This window comes from Hevea brasiliensis, chromosome 17 (genome assembly GCF_030052815.1).
Source record: "Hevea brasiliensis isolate MT/VB/25A 57/8 chromosome 17, ASM3005281v1, whole genome shotgun sequence".
Taxonomy (NCBI): domain Eukaryota; kingdom Viridiplantae; phylum Streptophyta; class Magnoliopsida; order Malpighiales; family Euphorbiaceae; genus Hevea; species Hevea brasiliensis.
In genome coordinates, this window is record NC_079509.1 from 5,552,913 (window position 1) to 5,575,403 (window position 22,491).

Genomic DNA, 22,491 nt, shown 5'->3' on the forward strand with positions numbered 1-22,491 from the left:
GTGATCTTCACAGGCAAGAAATGAGTTGATTTAGTTAGGCGGTCTACAATTACCCATATCGAATCATATCCTCGCGTGATACGAGGCAACCCAGTCACAAAATCCATAGTAATCATTTCCCACTTCCATTTTGGGATAGGGAGCTCTTGCAGCTTCCCTGACGGCCTCTGGTGTTCAAACTTCACCTTCTGACAAGTCAAGCACTTGGACACAAAGTCTGCTATGTCTCTCTTCATGCCATTCCACCAATAGCTATCTTTCACATCATGGTACATCTTGGTGGAGCCTGGGTGAACATTGTACAGTGCATAGTGTGCCTCTCGCATGATTTCATTTATGAGATTGTCCACGTCGAGCACACATATCCTGGAACCTTGCATAAGGGCGCCATCATTGGCAAATCTAAACTCACCACCTTCACCCTGCTGTATTCTTTCTATGATCTTCATCAATTGCTGGTCTCTGTGCTGGGAAACTTTAACCCTATTTCGCAGGTCTGGGCTCACTGAAAAATGAGCCAACAATACCCCCTCATCTAAAAGATCTAGGATTTGACCTTGATCCATCAACTCATATACTTCCTGAATCAACGATCTCTTCTCCGCTGATATGTGCGCCAAACTGCTAGAAGATTTTCTGCTCAAAGCATTTGCTACTACATTGGCCTTCCCAGGGTGGTACTGGATGGTGCAATCATAGTTCTTTAGAAGCTCCATCCATCTCCTCTGTCTCAAGTTTAAATCCCTCTGTTGGAAGATATACTTCAAACTCTTGTGGTCGGTGTATATCTCGCACACTTCATCATACAGGCAGTGTCTCCAGATATTTAGTGCAAAGACTACTGCCGCCATTTCCAAATCATGGGTGGGGTAGTTCTGCTCATGCCTCTTCAGCTGCCTTGAAGCATAAGCCACTACTTTTCCATTCTGCATCAAAACACACCCTAAGCCAACTCTGGAGGCGTCACAGTACACGGTATATCCTTCACCACTCATCGGTAGTGTCAACATAGGGGCGGTGGTTAGACACTCCTTAAGCGTCTGGAAACTCTTCTCATAATCATCTGTCTAAATGAATGGGACATTCTTCCGAGTTAACTCAGTTAGGGGAGCCGCTATCCTGGAAAAATCCTGCACAAAACGCCTATAATAGCCAGCTAGACCCAGAAAACTTCGCATCTCAGTGACTGTTGTAGGCCTAAGCCAATCAGTTACAACTTTAATTTTCTTAGGATCCACTTGAATACCTTCACTAGAAACCACGTGTCCCAAGAATGAGATACTTTCTAGCCAAAATTCACATTTTGAAAATTTGGCATATAGCTGGTGCTCCCTCAAAGTCTGCAACACCATCCTCAAATGCCACACGTGTTCTTCCTCAGTCCGAGAGTATACCAAAATATCATCTATGAATATGATGACAAAACGGTCCAGGAATGGCCTGAACTCCCTGTTCATCAAGTCCATAAAGGCTGCTGGTGCATTAGTGAGTCCAAAAGACATTACCAAGAACTCATAATGACCATATCTTGTCCTGATTGCTGTCTTGGACACATCCTCATTCCTGATTCTCAACTGATGGTAGCCTGATCGTAGGTCTATCTTGGAAAAGAATCTAGCTCCTTGGAGCTGATCAAACAGATCATCGATCCGAGGAAGTGGGTACTTGTTCTTCACAGTCACCCTGTTCAGCTGTCTATAATCAATACACAACCTCAAGGACCCATCTTTCTTTCTCAAGAATAGAACAAGAGCACCCCAGGGTGAAGTGCTCGGATGTATGAAACCCTTGTCCAAAAGCTCCTGTAGTTGCTCCTTTAACTCTTTCAATTCTGCTGGTGCCATCCTGTAAGGTGGCATTGATATGGGGTTTGTACCAGGCACAACATCAATGTAAAACTCTATTTCCCTTCCTGGAGGCAACCCTGAAAGCTCCTCAGGGAAGACATCCATGAATTTTCTGACAACAGGAACATTTTTTATGTTGACACCTTCTACAGATGTATCTCTCACCAATGCCAAATACCCTTGACATCCATGCCTCAACATTTTTCTAGCATTAATTGCTGACACTAAATTATGTGGAGCCACGCTCCTGTCACCATCAAAGCTAAACTCTTCCACACTAGGTATGTGAAAATACACCTTTTTGTTCCTCCAATCTAAAGTGGCATAATGAGTTGCCAACCAATCCATTCCCAAGATTACATCGAAATTCATTACTGGTAGAGGAACCAAGTCTGCTGGGAGGATCTTTCCATCCACTACTACTAAGCTACTCGGAAAAACCATATCTACATCTATGTTGTCACTAAGCGGGGTAGCTATAGACAAAGGACATTCTAAAGTTGTAGGGTTCCTACCTAATCTCATGGCAAACACTGGAGAGACAAATGAGTGCGTAGCACCCAGATCTATTAAAACACGAGCCTCATAGGAACAGACCAGAAGAATACCTGCCACAACTGCATTGGAAGCCTGAGCATCCTGGTGGGTCAGGGTGAAAACCCGAGCTTGACCCCTACCCTGGGTGGCAGAACGCTGATACTGACTTCTACCTCCAAATCCACGTCCACCTTGTCCTCGGCCCTGTTGGCCACTGAACTGACTGCCTGCCATGCTGGAAGCACCAAGATACAACTAACGAGGAACATTTGCAACAGAACCTTGTGACTCCATCTGTGCTCACTGAACACGGGGCATTCCCTAGCAAAGTGACCTTGTTGGCCACATCTGAAGCATACTTCTGAACCCATCATACAAGGTCCTGAATGTCCTCTTCCACACTGTGCACAAGGTGCTAAGGAGGATCCTGAACCAAACCCAGAACTGCTGTATCCCGAATTGTGACCACTACTGGATCCGTACCCTGGTCTGAATCCTCGAGATTTGTGTCTAAAACCACTTCTCTTATTCCTGCTTCTTCCTCTGTAATTAGTTTGGCCACCACTATCCATAGTACCCATGTGGAGAACACCTGAAGAACCCTTTGCTTTATTTTTCTTTGCCCTTCCACTGTCATCCACAGCATAGCTAATCTCAATCTGTCTGGCTCGATCAACTACCACATCAAAAGACTGATCAGACATCATGGCCAGGTTTGCATACCTCCTATCAAGCCCCTTTAGGAATCTCTTCACCTTCATAGTTTCTGTAGCTACTGTTGTAGGGGCATACCTGCTCAGTTTTAGAAATTCTGTAGCATATTCATCTACAGACCTGCCATTCTGTCTTAAGGCCTCAAAAGCCCACTGCTTTTGATCTCTGAAACTTTCTGGTACAAATCTGTTGATAAACTGTTCCACAAACTGGGTCCATGACAAACCTTCCATCTAAGGAAATATGTAGTCATTCATCCATTGTCTAGGCATAGGCCCCATGACATGCTGCACACACTCTATGAGCCTCCTATCAGTCAACTGCAACTTCATCCCTGCTTGTTTGCAGGAATCCAAAAATCGATAGACATCGTTTGATACATCATAAGTACCAGGCACCAATTTCTTGAAATTTATTATTTGTTTGTACGGTTCTTCTCTTGGTGCGGTGGACTGCTGCTGTTGGGAAAAGTGGACCATATACTGTGCCATCATATCGATGGTTCTCTGCAAACCAGCTAGAGTAGCTGCCATTGGGTCCATGGGACCCTGTGCCATAAAAGAATGTTCCTGAACTGGTGGTGGCTGCTCCTCTACTTGAGCAACTCTAGGCTTCCTACCCCACCTCCTCGGGGCAGGCGCCTCATCCTGTGCTGACACCTCGTCAGGTACATCTGGTCCTGGCGCAGTGGCAGCTCTCCTGCTTCTACGCATTTTCCTGAAATTTAGCAGCATTAGCCCACAAAATTCAAAACTGCATATTACACAGCTCTATAGACTCATATTTACACACAATATATAAAGCAAAAACTAGAAGCAAAGATGACAATGCAAGACGAATGTGGACCCTATTTTCTGCATGTGACTCCTATTAGACTCTTCCCAACACTTTAGACAATTTTTCCTTATGAATCTAGAGCCTAAGCTTTGATACCATATTTGTCATGACCCAACCTATGGGCCAGACCGGCACTAGGACCTGGGCCAGCCTAAAGCCCCTGAGGCCCATAGTAAGCCTAACTATTCCTCAACCTAACTCTAAGGCCCATTTGGACCCAATTTCAAGAATTCAACCAGACAGAGTCCGACTATAAAATGGACCTTTCAACTGGGAGTTTTTTATTCACCTGACCTGTAAACATAATATATATAATCAATTGGAGAGCTCAGCTCACCCTCCACATACTCGTATGTCATAAAAATAAATGGGAGCTCAGCTCCCTCATCCAGTCCAACATACATGCATATAATAAGTTTACAGGCCCATCATGGTAATTATATTACATACCTAAATCAAATAAATATTTCTAACACATGCAGAATTTTAGAAGTTAACAAAATTATACAAACATTAATAAATAACCTGTGAAGGAGAAAAGTAGGTTAACCACAACAATAATCCTCCTGTAGTCTGAAAAATAATGAACAGGAGTGAGCGTTTGACTCAGAAAGTAAAATATCAATTTTAACCATAATCTCTATAGCTATCTAAAGCTAATGCACCCTGTAGAGTGAAATGCAACATCGGCAATATTTTCACATCATAACAGCAAAAAGGTAATTTGGAGCACTCACACACCCGATAATGTCAAACAATACATATATGGTAGCTGATCCCCTATACAGCTATCTTATTCCAACCTGTGCCAGCGTAGAACTCAGCTCGGACTTCCACTTAATAAACCAAATCAGGGTCCCAGCGAAGAACTCAAGCCGTGTCTACCCAGAAGGACCGGGTCCCAGTGAAGATCTCAAGCCGTGTCTACCCGTCCTGTCTATAGCCAACACCACATCACACACACTCCAACACACACGCACTGCTTCAAATTACCACAATAATATCCATAGCATTTTAACAGTTGTGAATGCAACATAAAACGTGCCTAGAGTTTAACTACATAGATATATACATATAAGTGATGCATGGGTATGCTTGAACATATAATAATATCGAAATTACAATTAAAATTAATATTTTACTCACAGACTCAACCGAAGTCACTGTGGTGGCTGGGCGGAGGAAGGCTGTCTCGGCTCACCTGATAATTTCATTACAATCATTTAATAAATTTGACTCAATACAAACTAAGAAAAAGACCAAATACGTCCTAAGTCGTGCCAAAAATTCGGTAGAGTCTCCCCTATACCTAGGACCTACTCAACCTGCAAAAAGGCTTAAAACACACTTCTATATCCACAAACCATATATCCACAACTCAATCACATCACACAGCCCCTCTTGGGCCCATCCAAACAATCATCAATCACAATATGTAAAATTACAGTTTAGTCCTTATAATTAACCCTTTTTGCAAAAATTACCCAAATAAGCTCTAAAATTCTAAAACTTTGCCCCGCGGTCCTTAGCAATATTACTAAGCTAATGCAAAAAGAATCATAATTTTTTGAGCTACCACGAATATTTTATGGATTTTTAATCCCATTTAAGCACTAGAAAATTATGAAAAAGCAAGGTTCAGGTTTACCTATGCTGATTTCGACTCCGAGGACGCGCTCAGGACATCTGACAATGGTGGGGTAGCCAAAATCTCAATCCAATTCCAAGACTTTTTTTGTAGCCGGTCTGTCTAGCCAGAAATTCACAGACCCAGGCAACCGTCAAATTTCAGCAAATTGAAGGTACCTACACGAAGCCCACAACACGGGGGTTAGTATATAATTTTTATGGAATTTTCTAAGCTCATTTAATGTTCGGAAAAACACTACGAAGTTTCATGGGACTCACCGAAAAACGGTGTCGGGAAATTTTGAAATTTATATTGCCGCGAAGCTCTGGACGAGTGGAGCGCTCTGGTACTCTCAGTTTTCTCGTGGGGTTCACGGTTTGTGAGAAATCCAGCCCAAAAATCAAAATTGGCTAAAACTTCTCGGACAAAAATTGGATAAACCGCTCGATGGATTTTGGTGTTCTTGATGTTTATGGAAAGCTCTTGAGGTGTAGATGGTGTTTGATACAAGACTCGGCCCAATCAGTGGCCGGATCGGCCGGATTTCAGCTGGGAAGCCTAAACGGCGCGCGTGTGCAAAGGGAGCTTTGCGAGTCATTTTCGGCCTCTTAGAAGGCCGGCCGGCGGTGGGGAGGCATCGGGGCAGCGCTCTGGCGAGGTGAGGAGGGCTGGGTGGCGGTGGCGCGACCTGGGGGTGAGGGAGGAGAGAGAAAACGAGAGAGAGAGGAAGAGAGGAAAACGCGCGCAGGAAGGAAAAAGAAGAAGAAGAAGAAGGAGGAGTTGGCCCGATTCGGCCGGTTCGATTCAGGGTACCCAAAATTGAATTTTTTACTTTGCATTGAGACCAAAAAATGAGGTCCAAAAATTCCGAAAAAATTCTAGAAAACTCAGAAAAATTCGTAGAATCCAAATATATTTTTAGTTTTGCCATGTGGTCTTTAAATTAATTTTTAAAAATCATCAAAGTTTTATATTTTCGAAAAATCGGACCAGATTTCTAAAATCTGAAAAATTTCAAATAATTTCCTAAAATTTAACTAAAATAAAATATCAATATTTACCCAAAAGTAATAAATTTAAAAATTAGGGGTGTTACAGAGCCTTACATCGTTTAATGCTACCATATGAATTATACTTTATTTTGTACACCCACTTACTGCCAATAGCCTTCGTCCCATGCGGCAAGTCTTCCACCGTCCAAGTCCCATTGTCTTCCAAGGCTTGAATTTCTTTTCTCATAGCCTCTAGCCATCTTTTGTCTCTGACTGCTTCACTATAACAAACTGGTTCTGAACTTGCAGTTATGCTTGCTAAAAAGGACCGATGTTGCGAAGAAAACTTATCATATTTGACAAAATTGGCTATGGGATCAGAAATACCTGAGGAAGTTGATTGAAGAGATGAATGCTTCGAGGGGCTGAATCTCACGTTATTTGTCACATAATCCTTGAGATGAGTTGATGACTGTTTGACCATGTGTCCTCGACCCAGCTGGTGTTCTACAATCACTCCCTCACCTTCTAAATCATCTTCCCTATTTTCGGCAACTATGTCACCAGAATTTTCCTCAGCTGTAGGACTGTCTTCAAAAGATTTCTCACTGTCCAATATGTCCTCCTCTTCTTCGACAGTTTCCCAATTCTTATTCATGTTAGGCCCATCTACATTTCTAGTGGAACTATCACCTGCAGTCACTTGTGTAGCATATGGAAAATTTATTTCTACAAACACCACATCCCTTGAGACTAAATATTCAGAAGTTTCTAAATCATATATTTTCCATCCTTTCTTGTCAAAGGGATATCCCATAAAAATGCACCTACGACTTCTACTGGCAAATTTATCCTTGTCTCTAAGTTGTTTATGTACATAACAAAGACACCCAAAAGTCCTAATGTGATTATAGGAAGGGGGCTATCCAAAGAGAATTTCATAAGGAGTTTTTCCCTTCAAAACTGCAGATGGTGTCCTATTAATTAAGTATCCAGCTGTAAGAATGCATTCACCCCAAAAATCAATTGGCAAGTGTGCCTGAAACATCAAAGCTCTCGCCACATTAAGTATGTGATGATGTTTTCTCTCTACACGTCCATTCTGCTGGGGAGTTCCTACACAAGAAGTCTGATGCAATATGCCATGCTCATCAAAATATTCTCTTAGACATACAAATTCACTGCCATTATCACTCCTAATAATTTTCACATTCCTTTCAAACTGCCTTTTAATCATAGCAATAAAATTCTTAAGAACACAAGCAACTTCATGTTTTCCTTTCAATAAATAAATCCACACAGCATGAGAACAATCATCAACAATTGTCAAAAAATAAATAGCTCCACATGAAGCAGAAACTCTATAAGGTCCCCATAAATCACAATGCATTAAATCAAAACATTCTTTGGCTTTATTCTCACTAGAATAAAACATCTCTCTAGTCTGTTTTGCTCTAAAACAAACATCACAACTTAAATTTCTACTACTTTTACTGGAAATATCAGCTGCAGAAATTAGCTCTAGCACCTTATTTGACGGATGTCCCATTCTCCTATGCCAAAGATCAAACTTTGCAACTCTAGAGGCTTTACAAGCATTTGCTGAAACCTCCCCTTTGAGAAAATACAGCCCCTCACGATGTTCACCCACTCCAATCAGCCTCCTCGAATTTTGGTCATGTATAGCACAGATTTTGTTAGTGATTTGCAGTACCAGATTTGAGTCATTAAGAAGTTGTGAAACAAAAATTAAATTGTATTTCAAATTAGGCACAAAAAGAACATGTTGCAACTTCAATCCTCCTCCAAGATGTACTGTTCCTTCTTTTAGTGCTATAGTTTCTTCACCATTTGGCAATCCTACTGGACATGGTACAATGTCAAATAGATCTCTTAGACAAGCACTTGTGCCAGTCATATGATGGGAAGCTCCTGAATCTATTAACCAAGGCAAAATTCCTTGCTTACCAGTCAACCTTTCATTTGGTACAGTCCTCTGTGAACTCAGAATTCCCAGCAAGGTGCTCCATTGTTCGTCATGCAGGCCATTAAGCCCCTTCCTGTCAGAATCTGTGACGCCTCTACGACCATCCTTTGCTGCCAATATCTGTGTGATGTTTGCTCGTGGGACACCACCTTTGTCACATCCTCCTCCACCATTACGCTTACGCCCACTTCCTTGTCCTGTAGTACTGAAGCGAGGTCTATTTCCCCACCAATCTGGATACCCTATCAACTGAAAGCAGGTATCCGGCTCATGTCCCTCACGTTTGCAATTCGAGCAAACCACAGTTTTGTCCCCCCCCTGAATTTCGCCCTCCTGCTTGAACTGCAAAACTCATGGGGTTGCCTTTCTCTTCTCTTGTTCGTGTCATTATCCTCACTCGTTCTTGTTGAACAACAATAGCATATACCTTATTCAGATTGGGTAATGGCTCAGTACTCAAGATATTAGCACACACAGTTCCATAACTTTCTTCATCCAAACCCATCAGAAATTGATGAACTCTTTCTTCTTCCCTTTTCTTTTCCAACTCAGCAGTGAGATTGCATCTGCATCCACCACAGTTGCACAATGGTATCTTGTCATAATTATTCAATTCATCCCATATGGTTTTAAGCCGTCCATAGTAATTGACAATGGTCTGTCCATCCAGCTTATAATTCGCCAAATCTGACCTCAATTGCTACACTCTCGGTCCATTCCCATTGGAGAAGCGCTGCCTTATGTCCTCCCATAGATCTCTTACATTCTCCATATGAGAAATAGTTGAACGAAAATAGGGCTCAATGGTGTTGAACACCAATGAAACAAGCATGGAATTGACTGTCCACCAATCTTCAATTTTCGGCGAGTCATCTGCCGGTTGTTTCACAGTTCCATCTATGAAACCATACTTCTTTTTGGCCCTCAACGCAGTCCGCACTGCCCGTGCCCACTCTTCATAATTTTCTCCCTTCAACTGCACCTGAGTAATTATGTTACTCGGATTGTCATTGGAGCTCAAAGTGTAAGGACTGGAAGTTTTCTTATCAGAACCAGTAGTCTCTTCATCTTTGGGAGCCATGGCTCCGATACCATGAAGAAAACAGAATATTGAGGTCGAAAAGATGCCCCTTTCTCATTAACATCCCAACATATATACAGCTCAAAAACTCCTATACAAGAAAAGACTCCTACTAAAGATAAACTTCTATATTTGTACAAAACAAGATTTCCTATACAAAGTAAACTACTAAAAATACATCCACTGATATAGCTAAAGATCCTAAAATACCGTTCGTTTATTTGCTGCATAACTTATGCTATCCAATATTGCCTGAATACAGTGTCGCAATGGATTTTTGTTTATTATTATTATAATACTTGGGAAATGCCTAATCTCCTTTTTCCCTTTATGTAGTTTTGAAGAGATATCGTTTCACTTTAATTTTGCGACACTTGAAGGCATTTTACATGTCCGTCCATTCTTGTGGTTGTTAGGATTCCCTGTTTGGCATCCACTTTTAACTTCCAAGTTGGACTTCTTTTCTCTTTTGTTCAGATTTAGTTGGTATGAATAGAACACCGAATCGAATCCAGTTGTTAGAACTGAAAATTATATGACAAGCCAAGAAGAATATAAAATAATAGAAGATCCATTGCTTAGAAAGATTTACAATTTCAAAATAATTTAAGTATAAATTAAGGACAACGTTAATACATATATATATATATATATATATATATATATATATATATATATATATATATATATATATATATATATAAACCAAGTCTTACGAGTGTGCATTTAAAATTATATTTTAATTTCCATTCCAAGTTCATGTTCAAATTCATATTTTTAAATTTAACCTCCATTAATTATGAATAAATTGCACAATTAAAGAAAATTTTTATAATATATACATTGAAACAAGCACATTGATTTCGAATTAAGATTTGCTATTAAGAAATTTTTTTAAAAAAAAAATATATTAATTGTAGAATATTACAAAATAATTTAAAATTAAATTTAATAATTTTAATAATGAAAACATTAAAATAATAAAATTACACTTTTAAAAGATCTGAAAAGCAAGAACCACAATGCCAAATACTCCGTTTAATTATCCGTTGATTACGGGGAGGTTCTTTTCTTTTCCTACACACTTGCCATTGGACCAATGTCAGGAAAAATTGCAAATCATGAGCTCTATTTTTTTTTTTAAAAAAAAACCAAATTTAAACTTAAGACTTTACTATTTAAAAAATAATTTTATCTAAATTTAATTTATGAAAAAAAAGTAACTACGTTAATGTAAAGATTTATTATCAATTGTTTTGAAAAGGATTTTTTTAATATTTTGCGTTATAAATTTGAAATAATTTTCAAATTATTGATTTAAGAAAGTAAAATTTTGCTTTTAAATAAAAGAATAGCTTATAATTTTAAAAACAAGTCTGTTGGCAGAAACGTAGAGTCCGGAAAATTCAGAATACCAAATATATAAAAAAAAATTATTTTTTAAAAAAATATTTAATTTTTTAATTAAAAAATATTTTAAATCCACACATTTTTCTGAACATTTTAAATTGAAAAAAATATAAAAAAGTATTTTTAAAAATAAAAGTGCTTTTCTGCGAAATAATCGGAACAAAATGTGATGCTGAGTGTTTTCCATGGCTAAACTTGTCTATAAATTGAAAGGATCTACTACGCTCTCTCCAACCCAAAAGCCGTTTATCATTTTAATTTCCATCAACATGGCAAAACCTGTCCTTGTTTTTCTCTGTTTGCTTTACTTTTCAAGCACAGCAAGATCTGCTTCCCCTGCAAAGTCCAGCGCTAGTGCCGCAAATTTCATCAAGGCCTCTTGTAAAACCACCACTTATCCTGCACTATGTGTCCAATCTCTCTTAGCTTATGCCACATCCATCCAGCAAAACCCACGCCAACTGGCGGAGAATGCCTTGTCAGTGAGCCTGGCGAGCGCTCAGTCCACCAAGACATTCATCTATAAGTTGACAAAGCTCAACGGAGTGAAGGCCAGAGAAATGGAAGCCATTAAGGACTGTTTAGTGGAGGTTGATGACACTGCGGATAGGCTTAGCAAGTCGCTTAAAGAGTTCAAGAACATGGGTCAGAACAAGGACGATAAGGACTTCCAATGGCACATGAGCAATGTGGAGACTTGGGTTAGCGCTGCTTTGACAGATGAGAACACTTGTGTTGATGGGTTTGCTGGTAAGGCCTTGAATGGGAAGTTGAAGTCTTCGATTAAAGCAAGAATTGTAAATGTTGCTCAGGTGACTAGCAACGCACTTGCTTTGATTAACAAGTTTGCCTCCAACTCCTAATTGATTAAGTTAATATATATGGCTAATGTTGTTGCGCGTTCTTAAAAACACCAGCTTCCATTTTTTTTTTATGTGTGTGTAACATGATCTAGTTTTAATGTGTGTGAGGCTATATATATATATATATATATATATATATATATATATTTGAGTTTTTGAATGCTCTATGGCGCTTTGGACTGCATTTTTTTCTTGGCTTTTCTGCTCTCGATGACAATGTCTGCTCTGCTGGCTTCTATCATTATGGTCTTTTCTAAGTAAATGCTATTTCTTGTTTTTTTTTTTTTTTTTTTAAACCTTTTATTTGAATTGTTTATGATTATACTAATTTTTGGTAACAAATTTATTATAATATTTTTTAAAATTTTTATTTATTTAATTTAAAATTAAAAATTTAGATATTTTTAGAGAAGATTTTGATATTATTAAATTAATAAATTATTAAAAAAACTTAGTCTATCACATTATTCTTACAAATGCAGAACTTTAATTTCCATATCTAATTAAAATATATAATTTATAAACATAATATACATAAAATTAATTTATTTTACTGTCATAATTTTAAATGTGTTTTAATCATACTCACATATCTCTAGTGGACTTATAAATTATAAATATGAATAAATATATTTTAACACAATTAATGTAAATAATTTAGGATACCACGCACAGACATTTTCATAAAAAATTACATTTATTATATTTTTAAAATAATATATGTATATTATATTTAAATATAATATATATTTTTTAAAAAATAAAAAATATTAATTATTTAAAAATAAATTTTAAAAAATGATGGATTAACTTATTTGATTTTTAAAAAATAATAATATTATTAGATATTAAATTATAAATTATTCTAAAAATATTAGTTTTTTTAAAAACTACTACTAATTATAACAAATTTCAAAATCTCAAAGCCTAGTGCCCCCTTTCCCTTCTCTCCGTCTGTCCTGTTCGTACACCAAATTAATAAATTTATTTTACAGTAATATAATTACGAAAAAAATATATAATTTATTTTTAATCTATTTAAGTGTACTACATAAAATAAAGCTTATTGAGTTTTTTTTTTTTTTTTTTTTTAAATCTTAGAAATTGAATCCATATAATAATTTTTTTTAGTGATGATTCTTTGATAAAAGAAAACAAAGCAAAAAAAAAAAAATTCCCATGATTGAAGGCAAGATGGGACCTAATATTCATTATAATTTATAGTACCATTATCAATGCATGTTGGGCAGGGAAAAATCCCATAGGTAGGATGGGCCCTTTCTTTTCCCTAGAATGGACTAGTTGAAAGTGATCCATCGCCAATATCATCATCCCCAGCTTAATATAAGGCATGGTTAGTGGCGCCATTTTTTTTTTATTATTTTCAATCTTTCTATTAGTAAATTAAATTTTTTTATTAATTATAAAATTTTTTTTAAAATATATGTTTTTCAAAAAAAAAAAATATTTTATAAAAATTAATGTTGTTAGGTCTGAAGAGGGAAAGCTAGGGTTGAGCAGCAGACAAGATGGACTTGTATAACTTTAACCACGTGACTGAAGCATCTTTCTCTTAATCTTTTGTCGCTAAATTGGAAAATTAAAAGCATTAAAATAATATACTTGAATTGTATGGAAGTACCAAACAGTATATTAATTGGACGGTCAGACAGGTCACGTGGAATGGATTTGGATTCAACTTCACACCATGTTTGATTTAATTACATAATAAAATTTATTCAAAATAAAATTTATTATAAAATTTATTTATAAATAAATTTTTTATTTAATATATTTTATATTAAATATGTAATTCTTTTAAGAAGATAATTATATTACTTAAAATATATATCTTAAAATATATATAATTTAAAATTTAAAATCCTTTTATAAATTCTATCAATTTTAGTAAAATTTAATTTAATTATAATAAATTTTATAAAATTAATTATTAAAAATTTTAAATAAATTTTTATTTAAATCAAATACTAAAAATTTTAAATTTATAAATAAATTTTATAAAATTTTGTAAAATTTATTTATTTTAAACACTACCTTAAAAAATTTGAAAAATATCAAAGTAAGACAAATTTTTTATTTAAATATAATTTATTACAAATTATATATATATAAATATCTATTTGAAATTTATAATAATTAAATTTAAATAAAAATTTATTACATGGGACACCTACAGCCGACAATACATTCCAATGTTGGCTTACTTTCTTCAATCTTCCTATCTTGAATTCCTGCTTATTTAGTATAGCGTTTGCAAGATTGAAATCACTTCTTTCAAATGAAAGTGATGCTTGTTAAAAAAAATAATTTAAAATTTTTATTTTATTATTTTTATAATTAAAATTTATTAAATTTAATTTTAAATTATTTTTTTAACATTTTGTTAATATATTTTAAAAAATAAATTTTTATTTTATTTTGACTATATTATCCTTTTTATTAACTTGAAAATTAATATTATTAATATTTTTATTTTTTATTTATAATTTTAATATTTTAATTAACGTATTTCAACTTTGTTAAAATATTTTTTTATTAATAACATAAAATATAAAATATTTATTTATATCCAAAAACTTAAAATTAATTATAAATTTTTCTATTAACAATAATAATTATTTTATTATTTTATCTATATTTTTTAAAATTATTTAATTATCTTAAAAAATAATTATTTTCTTATTTCAATAATAAAATAAATGATATAATATAAAAGATTAATAATTATATATTTATTTAAATAATATAATATATTAATTTAATAATTATATATTTAATTTAATAATAAAATAAATAATATAATGTAATAAATTTATAATTTTATATTTATTTAAATAATAAAATAAATTATATGATATATATTATTATTAGTCATTATTCATTATATATAATGCTAAATATAATTTTATCATCATTTATCATATAAACTATAAATATATCGGTAAACATTATAGTATCAATTGTATTCAAATTTATGATTAATTTAACAGGCACTTAGTACAGCGTTTGAAGATTGAAATCACTTTTTCAAATGAAAGTGATGCTTTAAATGTTGTTAAAAAAATAATTTAAAATTTTTATTTTATTATTTTAATATTTTTATAATTAAAATTTATTAAATTTAATTTTAAATTATTTTTTTTAATATTTTGTAATTAAAATATTTTAAAAAATAAATTTTTACACAATAATTTAAACTGTAATATTAAACAAGATTTTAATGGGCTTACAGAATTTATTTATTTATTTTAGAAATTCGCTTAATAAGTTAAAGTAAATGTATCCATCTGGAAGCTAGCTATTCATATACCAATGTAGGTCCATTCCAATCCGGCATCCGGGGGCGGCTAGGGGTGGTCTAGCCTCCCTAAATTTCATTAAATATATATTTTTTTAAATAAAGTTTAATTTTATTTCTGTATTTATTAGAGATTTAATTTAGTTTAATTTTAATTTTAATTTTTAATTTAATTTAATCTAAAATTTTTAATTTATATAAATTTAACCCAAATTAAAAAAAAGTGCAATTCACTCACCACTTTGGTGGGTGAATTGCCTTTTTTTTATTTTTTAAATATTTTTAAATTTAGTTATTTTTAATGTTAATCGTTTAATTAATTATTTTTAATCTTTATTAATTAATTGTAATTAGTTAATTTTATATTTCACTTTTTTAATATTAATTAATAATATGAAAAAAAATATTTTTATATTGTTAGTTTTATTTAATTATAATTTTCTAATTTAAAATTAAAAACGTGAAATACAAAAATCATATTTTTTTATTTAAATGATTAAAATTAATTATATTAATAATTTTTTATTTTAATTAATTGTATGAAAATATAAAGATATTTTTTTATTTTGAAGTTTAATTAATAATATTAAATAATAAAAATAATATTTTTATTTCTATTTAAATAATGATATAATATAAAAAATAATATTTTAATATTAAAAAATTGCACATATTAATTAATTGGGTTAATTTGAATATAAATTAAAATTTATGTTTTAAATTGAACAAAAAATTAAAAATAGACTAAATTAAACTTATCCAGTAAGTACAGAAATAAATTTAGCTTTATTCTATATTTTTTATATGTGTTATATAATTAACAATTTTTAACTACTTTGGTTGGTCCCTCCAAAATTAATAAATAATATTTAAAATATGTGCCCCGTTATAATATAAGTCTTGGCCCTCTAAATATAATGAAATTTTATTTTTATTATTTAATCTCTTAAAAGTTTTTATTGATCTCTCCAAATATTTATAAAAAAAATCTTAAATAGGTGTAAATTTTTATTTTTTATTATTTGCTCCTTAAATTTTCAACTGGTCTATAATAATTTATCATTTACATATTACAATTTAAATTAAATCATTAAAATAATTTAATTATCATTAAAAGACAACAAATTTTAATTAAAAATTAATTATTTATATTTTTATATTTACAAATTAAATTTTGATTATTAATTATTATTTGAAAAATCAAACACAAGCTAATCTAATATTTTCTTATCATAGAATCTAAAATAGATGAAATTTTTTTATTTTATTTCTTCCCTTCCTCTCATTCAATGGTAAATATTAGATTTTTTCTTTTTCTTTTCTTTCTTTTTCTTTATCTTCTTTATTTTATTAAAATGAAAAATTATTTATTTAAATATATACAAAAAGATAAAATTAGTATTTCCAACTCATATATAAATTTTAAATTGATCAATTTAAATATATATTTATTTTTATATAGTATATTTATTTTATTATTTTATTAATTTTTTATTTTTCATGTCAATTTAATTTTAGTGATTATTATTTTTGAATTTTATGTTATTACGTTATATAATTTAGTTATTTGGAATTTATATTTATTTTTTGGTTTTTGAATTTTACATAAGGATTTGATATAATACCTTGACATCAATATTTTTTAAAATAATATAATTTATATCACAATAAAATAATGAAAACTATAAGTTTATAATACTTATATTTATTGTAGAGATTTTATTATAATTTTTAAAATTAATAAAAATTTTTATATTTTAATATATATATTATTTTTATTTACTATATATTTTATAATACATATGTGGGTTTGTCATGTGTGTATGAATATTTTATTAACATATTATTATTGATCCCTAAAGAAAATTTTTCGAGGCCCGCACTTGTATATATCCGTTCTGATTCACTGAGCTTGTTTTCCCAGTTGAATTATGTAATCGTCTTTAGAGAAATTTTGGTACCCGGTTTACTATGAATTTCAAATATAATTATGTAAGACTTATATATTTAATAGATAGATCTCATTATATATTTTGTATCTTGAATTTAGATATATCATGTTTAGATAAGAAAAATCCTTGTCTTCAAGTGGATTCTGCATGGCCAATTTGTATTTATAAAAACTCCATTTCATTTTTTAGGTTTTTATTTTAATAAAGATTAAAACTCGATACTCAAAATTCTATGGAAACTTTAATACTATTGATCATCGTATGAACATTTATTAATTGTATGAAAATAAGATTAAAGGAAAAAAAAAATAAAGAAGAAGGATGTAATATATATAAAACAACTCACTGAATGAGTTTGTTAATGAGCGCCAAAGCATTGCTAGTGAGACTAGCAAAATTGGATATAATCCTTCTGATCTTGACCTTCAATGCTGTGCTTACCTTCAGGCCATCAAATCCATCCGTGCAGGTACTTACATCTGTAATCGCCGCACTAACCCATGTTTTTACGTTAGCTATCTGAAATTCCACATTATTATTAGTACCGCTTAGACTGCCCAAAGCCCGCAATGCTTGCTTGAGCTCGTCAATGCTGTCTCTGATTTCAGATTGGCAATCTTTAATAACTCCAACTTCAGTCTTGCTAAACACCTTCTGCCACGACAGAGTTTTGAGCAGCGCAGACGTGTTTCTGGCAACTTTCAGGGTTATGGTCAATGCTGTGTTACAGAGCTTGAGGTCATTGGTTTTGATAGTGGAGGTGTAGGGATAGAGAGAACTGTAGCAGAGTTTTGGGTATGTAGTAGAATTGCAAGCTGTTTTTAGGTAGTTAGCGTAGGTAGTTTTGGAAGTTTTAGCGGTGGTGATGGCCGCTGCTGAGGAGTTTTCAACGTTTGATACGAATAGGAGAGAAATAACGAGAAGAAACGTGAGAACCTGTAGGCTTGGACTGGCTGAACATGGGCTAATAAATTTTGTTTCCATCTCTCTTTCTGTATGCATAGAAGAGTGTGCAAAGAGTCCCGATATTTGTAGCAAACAACTTTCCGTTTGGGCATATAGCTAGCTTGTACGTAGGTTTTATATGTAGCATTATAAAGTGAGAACACGATCAGAAAAAAATTAGAATGAAAGATTAAGAAATGGACTCTAAGCCATAAATGCAGCATGTGATGTGCGATGATTTTAGAATAATCAGAACATGTGTATTACGCAAGTAGTTTAAGCTTTGACGAACTCCTAAATGCAATGCATGTAATGTGTTTTATATATACTAGAAATCTTTTGCAATTGATCCATATACACTTTGATACTTGGCTTCCAAGTTCTTTTGTTGTTGTTCTCTTAGAAAACAAGAAGAAAAAGTGCTTTTGGATGAAGTTATATTGCGTGGGCATTCATTAAATTAATAACAAATAAAAAAAAAATGAAGATTTAAGTATTGGGGTTTGAAATTAAAAAGGAAAAAAAAAAGTTAAGAGTATGATATAATTATGAGCCTAGTCCACCATAGGGTATATGGATTAACTCCTTACATCACATCATACTAGTAAAAAAAAAAAACTAAAATTATTATAATTATCGAAATTTTCACTTAAAATTATTTAAACATTATATATGGTTTCATATTAATAATTAGTTCATAAATATGGTGAACTGAATTTACATAAATATTTTTATAATTATATGTGAAAAACGAAGTAAATGTAGTAAAAAATTCTTAATTCGTCAACTGATATATCAATTAATTATGTACGTTATAGAGTTGCATCGCAATCTCATACCTCCCGAAAAAGTAACTTGAAATCCGAAAGCCGTTAATTAACTAACATTTGAAATTTGGGGGTTACCAAAAGTCAAGGGCTAGCTAGTCCATACCTATAAGATCTGGACACATCAGTTCGTTAAAAGTCAAATTAGCCTCGAAAATGCGCCAGCAAATCACATGTGGGGTGGACACAATGGTGCGCCAGCGTGAATCTCTGCTGGAGAGGAGGCGCTGCCCGCGGCCTTTGAAAAATTATGCAGTACGGATTATTCTTATGCGCATGGGATGTATATATTAAACTAATAAAAAATAAATAAATTATATTTTATGCAAGTTAATAATGTAATATTTATAAATTAATTAAATGTAATACTCATGTTTAAGCAATAGTGATTCCACATACAATAATTTACATAGAATAATAAGTTAATAAAATAAATATATAAGTGAAGCTTATAAAATAATATTATTTGGTGCGAGTGGGCATTATTACTTTTTAAGTGAGGATGAATATTTAATCTTGTGGATGAAGATAATATTTATTATGCCTGTTAAAAGCATTTAATATCTTAATAGGTTCAACCATCGCAAGTAAAATTAATTCTAAATTTTAAAATGAATTTCAAAAAATGAAACTATTTAGTATTTTTTAAAAATTTATTTAAATAATTATAATAATATATTTATTTATTTTTAATTGATTTATTATTTAACATAAATTGCCTGAGAAATTTTACAATATAATCGTTATTTTATTGGAAATTCTACATCAAATTATGTATCAATAAAATATATATATATATATATATATATATATATATATATATAAATAAATATATTTATTAATTTAAAGAAATAAGCAAGGTCAGTTCAAGCAACATTGAAATTTCTATTAAGAAAATAGAAATTTACAGTTTTATACGATGTTAACACTACTCCATGTACTGTACTGATATTCAGTAGTCATTCACTTTTAGAACTTGAATCATCCTTTATATTTTTGATCCTTTGTACTTAACTTTTCTCCATGAATGAAATACATATTTCACGTTAAAAAAAAAAAAAATAAGTTTCTGATGACGATCGACTCAAACAGCTAGTAACATGCAAGTCTTGATAAGCATTTTTATTCATTCAATTCATATATAGCTTATAAAAAATAAACTGGTTATTAAATATATACTATACAATGAGTTATACAATACACACATATATCTTTTTTAAAAAAAAAAAAAGACAAAAAAAAAAATAAAAAATATATACATCATAATAATAATGATTTTTTTTTTTTTTATTTATATTTTTTTTTTTTTTTTTATATATCTACGGAGAGTAAGATTTATAATTTTATATATAAAAAAAACATGTACTTCAGAGCACACAATAATTTTTCGCTTAAAACTATACACATATGTGACAAATACACCTTTTTCTAAGAGACAGCATGTAAAATTAAACTATGTACTCGTGGCGAATTAATTAACAAGCTTATCAATGAGAGCTAACGCGTTGCTAGTTAGCTGACCAATTCTTTCAATATAGCTCGTTATAGGGTCCTTAAATTTCCCATTCATAGCATTCCCTTCAAACCCATGCCATCCATACAAGTATCCTCATCCGTCAATGCAGCACTTACCCATGTTTGTATATTGCTCATCTTCATCTCAAAATCAGGGCCTTCAATGTCCCTCATCCCCACCAGAGCTTGCTGTAGTTCATCAATTGAATCTTTCATGTTCTCCACACGGTCTCTTATGGCCCAGGCTTCTTTAGGCTTTAAGTTGTTCGCTTTCAGCAAATTTGGTACAATGTTTGAGGTGGATTCAGCACTTTCCAGGGAGACGTTGAGAGCTGCATTGGCTAGTTGTGTAGGGTCATCCTGGATGGTGCTTGAATAAGCTGAGAGAGTTTGGTAACATAGCTCTGGATACCTTGTAACCTTACATGAATTTTAATAAATTCATCGCTAGATTCTAATCTGGGTTCATACTTTGCTGCCCATGAATTTGCAATGCGAAAGGAAGCTATAGAGATGATGATCACAGACAAGGATGCCATACCTAGCTGTCTACTGTGGATGGGTGAGCAGAGAAGGTCCTAATAATGAACCTTTTTAAAGGGTAATGAAAAGAACAAGATGCATGTGAACCTGTGGGGCTGGAATATTTCTTGAATTATTGATTTAGTAAAACAGAACCACCCAATCCTTTAGGAAAGAAGAGATATGGTTAGAAGTGATTCACGTGCAATGATATTCGATGGATCAGGAAGCAAGAAAAATGATTAAAGTTGTCACAGAGAAGCTATATTTGCACCGTTTTACGTTATGGTGGTCCTTAATTCACAATATAGACAATAATGTTTCATGTATTGTCCATGAATTTTGTCTCCTGGTTAAGTTAACAGAAGATACAGGGGTTAACATTAACATATACAGTCAATCAAAAATTAATTCTGTTCACCACAATTATTATTTTTTATTTCTTTTTTCCAATTGAATTTCTTACTGATACGGATCCACTAAGCAAACTCCTATAAAGAAATGCAATAATTGAACACATCACGTTAAACACAATCACGGAGCTTTTCAAAAGCAGGTGCATATCATGGTCCTTCTCTCTAATCTTTATAGATTAGATTTGTTGGTCGATTTTTTTTTTTTTTTGTTTATATTCTTCTTTAATCATGATGAATTATATATATCTTATCATGTGCAGAGATTGAAATCGAAAAAATAAAAGATTAGAAAAAAAATGGAGTTGTCCTAATATATCCTGAAACTCATGCATGAAGGTGATGTCCATGTGCTTCCACACTTTGATAGGAATCGGCAAATTATAATCAAGAGAAAAACATAGCAAAGCAACACCAGTGTTTTTTAATTTAAAACTGAATCAGTTGCTGATCAGATTAGATGTTAGGAGAGGATTTTCTTCTAGCTGTAAGTATGAAAGAAGCAATGAATTTATCGAGTAAAACCATTTTGTGGGGTTCACACCCATGCTTGGAATTGGACAGAAAGTGAACCAAAAGTATAGAATTAGTGTCTAACCCAGAAAAGAATGGACAATTTCGGCTGCCGCCAGCCACCTTAATAATTTTGTAATGTTCTGACTTCATACGTAGTTTCTGGTCCAAATGGATTACTCATCAATCGGCTAAGTTTGAGTAACCAGTTGGTGTCTACCGTCTAGTTGCATAATTCGGACATATCATGCCCTTATTTTCAAATTTGTTCAACTTGAAGGTTTTAGATATTTTGTTCATCTTTAATATCTTATCATTATGGTTGCCTGCCTCTTTCTTACTATGGTCATGACTTATGGGGCCAATTTCGTTTTCTTTTAGGAAGAGTTGATGATGATGATCAGTCCTTTTCTCTTCTCCCTCCCAAAAATATGAACACTTAAGTGGTAACTGGTAATTCTTCTCTAATCCCTTGTACTCTTTGCCTCCACCGACATGCTGTACGACCAGATTATACACTAGGAAGATTTTTTTTTTCAGAAGCATGAGGATTAAGGGCTCTCAGCATTTATCAATTTTATTATTTT

The 22,491-nt window shown here is 32.5% G+C and overlaps 2 protein-coding genes and 1 pseudogene across 2 annotated transcripts; 1 reads left to right on the forward strand and 2 right to left on the reverse strand.

The window, feature by feature from the left end:
• The first annotated feature begins 11,212 nt into the window (after window positions 1–11,212).
• Window positions 11,213–12,177, forward strand: LOC110648090 (21 kDa protein). The gene has a single exon (XM_021802202.2). It carries the CDS (start codon window positions 11,221–11,223, stop codon window positions 11,896–11,898), a length of 678 nt encoding a protein of 225 aa, XP_021657894.2. The 5' UTR covers window positions 11,213–11,220; the 3' UTR covers window positions 11,899–12,177.
• A 5,252-nt stretch (window positions 12,178–17,429) lies between these two features.
• LOC110658298 (pectinesterase inhibitor 4-like) lies at window positions 17,430–18,284 on the reverse strand. The gene has a single exon (XM_021815849.2). The coding sequence runs from the start codon at window positions 18,169–18,171 to the stop codon at window positions 17,512–17,514; it is 660 nt and encodes a 219-aa protein (XP_021671541.2). The 5' UTR covers window positions 18,172–18,284; the 3' UTR covers window positions 17,430–17,511.
• A 2,059-nt stretch (window positions 18,285–20,343) lies between these two features.
• Window positions 20,344–21,073, reverse strand: LOC110658297 (21 kDa protein-like; annotated as a pseudogene).
• Window positions 21,074–22,491: the final 1,418 nt, after the last annotated feature.

Bases quoted from the DNA above. Each gene is read 5' to 3' on its own strand.
- LOC110648090 (XM_021802202.2), top strand. From the start codon at position 11,221: ATGGCTAAACTTGTCTATAAATTGAAAGGATCTACTACGCTCTCTCCA.
- LOC110658298 (XM_021815849.2), bottom strand. From the start codon at position 18,171: ATGCATACAGAAAGAGAGATGGAAACAAAATTTATTAGCCCATGTTCA.